The 6,434-nt window shown below is 42.1% G+C and overlaps 1 protein-coding gene across 1 annotated transcript in view; it reads left to right on the forward strand.

Moving 5' to 3' along the window:
- LOC148535159 (hematopoietic prostaglandin D synthase-like) overlaps window positions 1-5,687 on the forward strand; it is a 112,408-nt gene extending 106,721 nt beyond the window's left edge. The window contains exon 5 of the mRNA XM_088464428.1: window positions 4,941-5,687. Coding sequence (XP_088320554.1) covers window positions 4,941-5,105 — 165 coding nt within the window. The 3' untranslated portion in view covers window positions 5,106-5,687. The remainder of the gene's footprint in view (window positions 1-4,940) is intronic.
- The last annotated feature ends 747 nt before the right edge of the window (window positions 5,688-6,434 follow it).

Below are 6,434 nucleotides of genomic sequence, written 5' to 3' on the forward strand. Positions count from 1 at the left end.
GGAGAAGCGGTATCAGCGCACATAACGTGCGCTGATACCGCTTCTAGGCTTCGTATATCTACCCCATTGTCTGTGATAATTAAGACTCTGAGTGGCACTTACTTTTTTCTTTTGTTGGAAAATCGGTTTGTGTGTGTATATATACAGTATGGTCACTGTGAATCAGGAGATGTGTATGAAAAGTGTGCCCGACTATCTAATGCCTTTAGTTCATATATGGAACTTCCTTACCATTGTGTATCACACAAACTAATAGGGGACAGGGCTTCAAGAACTGGTAATGATCTGCTGTGATAAGACCTCTTTACTACTGGAATATACTGTACAGTGTAAAGGTAATTTATTAGTGTCCCAGGAACCACGGCTGTAACAGGGTTTAAATGCGCCCTGTCTCCTTAGCGCCCACTGTAATGACGAAGAGAGAGTTATGACATAATTTCGTCATACGGAGGTAGCGGGGCCGTCAGCATCGGTAAGTGCAGAGATGACTTAGAGAGTCCTGAGGATGCTCCAGATTGGCTGCACACACTGTAAAGTGTCTGTATGGATTGTCTAATGGACACTCTGGCTGCGAAGCAGCAGAAATCCTGGCTGCAGGTTGTCGTTCCAGATACCCTGCTAGCCAGAAGTAAGGGCCATGAGCTGGCAATGTTCCCGCCCAAAGGACCATATGCTCTGTGTGGCGACATCAATCGCACAGCCTTAGACAAGGCACTGCCAGGAACTAATGATCTCCATAGTGTCACAGACCAACAATTTTAGTTTTGCATCAATGCCAACTCCATGTTCAAGTGAAAGCAAGGCTGTTAGTTGGGGTATACATGACGACTTTTAAAAAACCCATCCAGGAGAGTAGGCCAACATTTAGTTGTAGATTTATCAAACTTTCTAAAAAGAAAATATGTAGATGTTGCCCATAGCAACCAATCAGATTCTGCTATCATTTTCTAAAATGTGCTAGATAAATGATATCTATATAATTATCTCCTAAAATCTGTCCTGTCTCCATCATGCAGGCGCCTTGGGGTGCCAGAGTGAATGACGCTGGTGCATGCCACCCTCCAATGGCTCCCATTGATAGAATGATGGGAAAGACACTAGGGGGTCTATGTACTAAGCCTTGAAAAGAGAGAAAGTGATGAGAGAGAAAGTACCAACCATTCAGCTTCTAACTGTCACTTTACATGCTGTGTTTGAAGAATGACAGTTAGGAGCTGTTTGGTTGGTACTTCATATCTGTCTCTAATGTAAAGAGGTTAGGGGATGGAACAGAGCAAAGGGGCTCAGCAGGACAGAGCAGTAGACAGGGAAGGTGCTGGGCAGAATAGGGTGGAGTACAGCCAAATGCAAGTCACCTGGTGCACATACATGACTGACTGAGTCGGAGCTGGCTCCGGTCAGCAACGCAGCTGATTCCACATGGCTGCACCACGGCTACACCACACTCTCAGGATAAGATACACCCTGAAGCAGAGCCGAACTTGTTGTGTTATATGTTCATTATATGTTTTGTTGAAATATAAACAATGAACAGTTCATCTGGTTTATGACCCATGACTTAAATCCTGCATATGTGGATCACATGTAGGAGTGATGAGGGTCAATTTTATTATTCAAACAGGAAATTAAGGTGAGACAGCCTGATATACAGTAGGACTACAAAGGGTCAAGAAGCTTAATACTACAGCTTCTACATGTGATGTACACATCGCCGGTGCTAGACTTCTAAGCACCCTAGGCAAAACTTCTGCATGTGCCCTCGCCCCCCACCCCCATACTCATTTAGCCCCTCAGGTGAAAATTACTTTGCACAGGTGGAGTGGCGGATACGTTTTGTGTTCTGCGCAGGCAGAGGTATGATGTGTGTGTGTGTGTGTATATATATATATATATATATAATATAATATAATATATATATATATATATATATATATATATATATATACACACATAGTATCAGGGGCGTAACTAGAACTTTTAGGGCCCCATAGCAACATTTTCAAGGGGCCCCCCCTAACTTAGGTCTTTCACAATGCCCACAGTAGTAGTTCCTTAAAACACTAAATGCCCACTTGTAATGGTGCCCCTTACACAGTGCCCCCAGCGGTAATGCCCCTAAAAGTAATGCCCCCTGCAGTGCCCCAGTAGTAAAGGCCCCTGTAGTGCCCATAGTTGTAATGCCCTTGTAGTGCCCCCAGTAGTAATGCCCCTTGAAGTGCCCCCAGTTGTAGTGCTCCCAATAGTGACCCCAGTAGTAAGACCCCTGTAGTGCCCCCAGTAGTAAGGCCCCTATAGTGTCCCCAGTAGTAAGGCCCCTGTAATGCCCCCAGTAGTGCTATCCCTGTAATGGCCCCAATAGTAAGGCCCCTGTAGTGCCCCCAGTATTGCATCCCCTGTAGTGCCCCCAGTGGTGCTGCCCCTGTAGTGCCCCCAGTAGTAAGCCCCGCCCCTCGCACACACACACATACACACACATAAAAAAACAACACTTACCTTAAACCCCGCTCCTGTGCCTGCTGCCATCCGTCCCCGGTGCCCGCTCCTCGGAACTATGGGAGTGCCGTCATGACGTCACTCCCATAGTGCACTGCGGGACCCGGAAGATGGAGTTCAGGAGTGAGCTCCGTCCCCGGCACCCGCTCTTCGGAACTATGGGAGTGATGTCATGACGTCACTCCCATAGTGCACTGCGGGACCCGGAAGACGGAGCTCAGGAGTGATGTCCGTCCTCCGCAGCCGCCAGGGGGAAGGGTTGGTTCAGGAGCCGGGTGCCGCCATGGGGGGAGAAGGAGCTGAATGCCCGCTGGTAACACAATCTCAGTGGGAACACTGCAAATGGGGGGGTGATCGGAGGGCCGAGGGCCCTCTAGTGGCCGGTGCCCCTAGGAAGCTGCTTAAGCTTGCCTAGTGGAAGCGCCGTCCCTGGATGTACACCTGTACCCCAATCTGTATAGATTATAGTTATTATCAGACTCAACCAGTATTTTTGCTGACCTACTATATGGTTTATCTGTCTTCTGTTATATTATAGCAATTTATGCTTATGGAATTCAGAAATCTGGTGAATAATTTTGCAGCACTAACTTGATTTTAATATACAACATACTATGTACTATATGGGATCCCTTTGTTTTTAGTGTATATCTAATATATAATATGTTTTATACAGCATGTTGCATTTTACAGTTGTATTTCTGTCAAATTAGACTGCCCCTACCAGAGTCTCTTTTTCATCTTCTTTCCCTCTTTTTATAACCATATATAAAATGACTCAGGGGAGCACCACTGACAGTCACATTAGGTCACATCATATTGAGAGGTATCTCACTGGTGTACTCAGAGGAGTAGCATGGAACCATGATGCCCAGAGAAAGAGCATGTCATACCGCCCCCCCCCCCGCCCTCTACTGAACTGTGCCAGTGGAGTATGGCCAGCCTGAGGAGGAATATTGAAGTGAAGAGAAAAACCGCAAACAGTGGCAGTATCATGCTGGGTTATTGAGGTACCATTGTGGGAATGGAATGCTAAGGGGTAGCTCCTTTGTCACTGCTTTATTTATGTATAGCACCTAGGATCTGACTTTTATCTCCTTTGAATCATTGTTTTTAGTCAATGGAGAAGATTGTATTATATATTCTGATCATTTAACTTAAATTGACAAAATATATCTGCAAGAGTGAAATGCCACAGGGTACACAGCTTATGACTGTGATTACTGCCCCAAGCAGCTTTCACTGGAGTTGGAACACCTATGGAAAGCTCTTCTTAGCTATACTCCTACTTCACAAATATACATTGCACCTAGAGTATATTAATGTGAGTACTACTAACCAGGTCATGTTCAGTCTACCACCATTATTATTATTTCAGGTCTCCTAATATTTTTTAAAAGACCTTTCAAATAACACTATGTGGTCATGCCTGGGAACACTTCATTACTTTAAATAGCAAAGCAGTGACTTTGTTTAATCTCATACCTTATAATTTAAGTTTAGGATTTTACATCAGTAGTGTCACTTTTAAGTCCATTGAAGCACAATGAATGAATGTGGAGAGAAGGAGGGAGGGAATCAAAGAGGAGAGGGGACAGGACAGTGCCAATCAGAGTGGGAAGGGGACATAAGCCAGTAAGAAAAGGAGAGGGGTGGTGACAGAAGCCAATAAGAAAGGAGTGGACAGGGGCAAAGAGCCAAACACAGGATAGAGAGGGGAGGGAATTAAAGAGGTGAGAAGTGAATGTAATCAATCTGACAGGAAAGGGTAGGTGACAGAAGATGTTTACAGAGGAGGGAGGGCCGGATAGGAGGCAATCTTGGCAGCTTGAGGGAGCCGGTCGTCATACTGAGTAGCGCCCATGAATTCCAGAACCCTGGATGGTGCCCTCTGTCCATTTTGGCACCCGGAGCTCATGCTCCACTGGAACCACCCTCGCTACTCCCCTGGGTGTACTGTGACTAATTCAGAGTTCTCCTCCTATTATGCCAGTTTTTCCAGAGATCACTATTCCATACATATCATTTCTCTTTTTCCTGTGCTATTCTCCCTATACCTTTTTGTTTTCTCTCTCTGTCCAACTGTCAGTTTTTTGCACCCCTGAGGATTGTGGGGTCTGTATCTGTGTTGCTCCCAGACAAAAAAAGTGATACCTCACAATTGCATAAGGCTCCATTACTATGTCACACTTTTCCTAAATAATGTGTCGCTCCACTCTACTATACAGCTGGAGTTATGTTTAGAAATCTGCTAATGGAAAGTTACAAGTGCCTGAAAATATTTTTAAAACGTTCATATAATTTTGGATATTTGAGTTGTGCCTACATTCTATTATAAAACTCGTTTGTTTGTCATCTTTGATCGTATTAATAAATTTGACCTATAACATCCATATTTATTCATGTTTGCTCTTAAGTTAAATCCCAGCATTTATCTTTTTCTCCAGGTCACATGGGCTGACTTTTACTGGGATACCTGCAGTGAAGAGATTGAATACTATCACCCTGGTTTTGCAAAAGGTTACCCGAAACTGATGGCTCTAAAGAAGAGAGTGCAGGAAATTCCAGAGATTGCAGCATGGATAAAGAGAAGACCACATACACTTTTCTAACATAACATTTCATCTTTGTGGTATCTAACAGCAAAAAGTTATATTTCTCCTGCTGTTAATAAAAACTAAACAGTTTAAACTTTTTGTTGTAAATTAATTATGTAAGTTATCTCCATATTGTAAACTTTTGTATGTGGAGTAAAGAGGAGAGAAGTTCTGACAACATTTTCCACACATTGAGCATTGTACCAGAACAGGTCATTTTACAGAAGTGCAAAAGGTTTGGTAATACATTTGTCCAATTTTGATTTTGCTTTTCTGTCAACTGTAACACCATTTTACCATTGGTGTAGTCATCTTTTGACATAAGGGTGAGCAAAAATGGAAAAATAGTTTCCCCAGGTCCCAATATAAGGCACCAAAGACCTCCCTATTTGTAATACACCATTTTGTTCCACCTCATTTGTATGTTCCATATTGTGCTCCCCATCTGTACTGTGCTCTCCCACCCACTTGTTTAATCTGTAATGTGTTCTATATTGTAGAGATGTACGATGACCCAGTGTTTTGGTTCTAATTCATTGTGGTGTTTTGGTTTTGCCAAAACCACCCTCAAAATTTATAAAAACTGCTAAAATCATATCATTTGGGCCTGTTTTGTTTCTACTGCATTAGTAACTTCAATAACATTAATTTACAGTCAATTTTGACCACCTCACAGCTCAAATTATTGTTCTTACCAATATTGGGCAAAGGTTGCAGCAAGCTGGCTGGCTAAACTAAGCAACAGAGCAGTGGCACAAATGCACAGCAGTTTAAAAGAATATAGGACATCTATGAAATATTTCCACACACAGCAGTAGCAGACAGGAGGGCAGTTTAATAAACTATATGACCCCATAGAAACCAAGACTGTTTTCATTAATAAAAATCTAGATCAAAGGCCTGAGGACAGTACAAACAAATGTAGGTGGCATATGTAGTGGAAGGCAGGAAAAGGACTGATTTGATTAAGAAAATAAAATTTGAGATGTGGAGCAAACTTTTAAAAACCAAGCATCCAAATGTGAGTTTAATGGAATTGCAAATTGATCCATGCAGCAAATCACAGTCCTCAGGAGTAAGGACAATACAAAATATTCAAATTACCTTGCAAGAGACAGTCACAAATGCACCCCAAAAAAATAGTATTATACATTGTACAGTATAAACAATATAAAGTATAAATATAAAGAATAAACAATAAAATATTTATTGGTTAATTAAATTTAAAAAACAAATGAACTTTATCAAAATCAACATTAAAATTTTGCAGCAATTGAGAAAAAAACCATAAAAAAACCAAGATTGATTCATTAAAAAAAAATTGAGATATGGACTATAGATAAA

This window comes from Taudactylus pleione, unplaced genomic scaffold (genome assembly GCF_031769625.1).
Source record: "Taudactylus pleione unplaced genomic scaffold, aTauple2 ptg000055l, whole genome shotgun sequence".
NCBI lineage: Eukaryota > Metazoa > Chordata > Amphibia > Anura > Myobatrachidae > Taudactylus > Taudactylus pleione.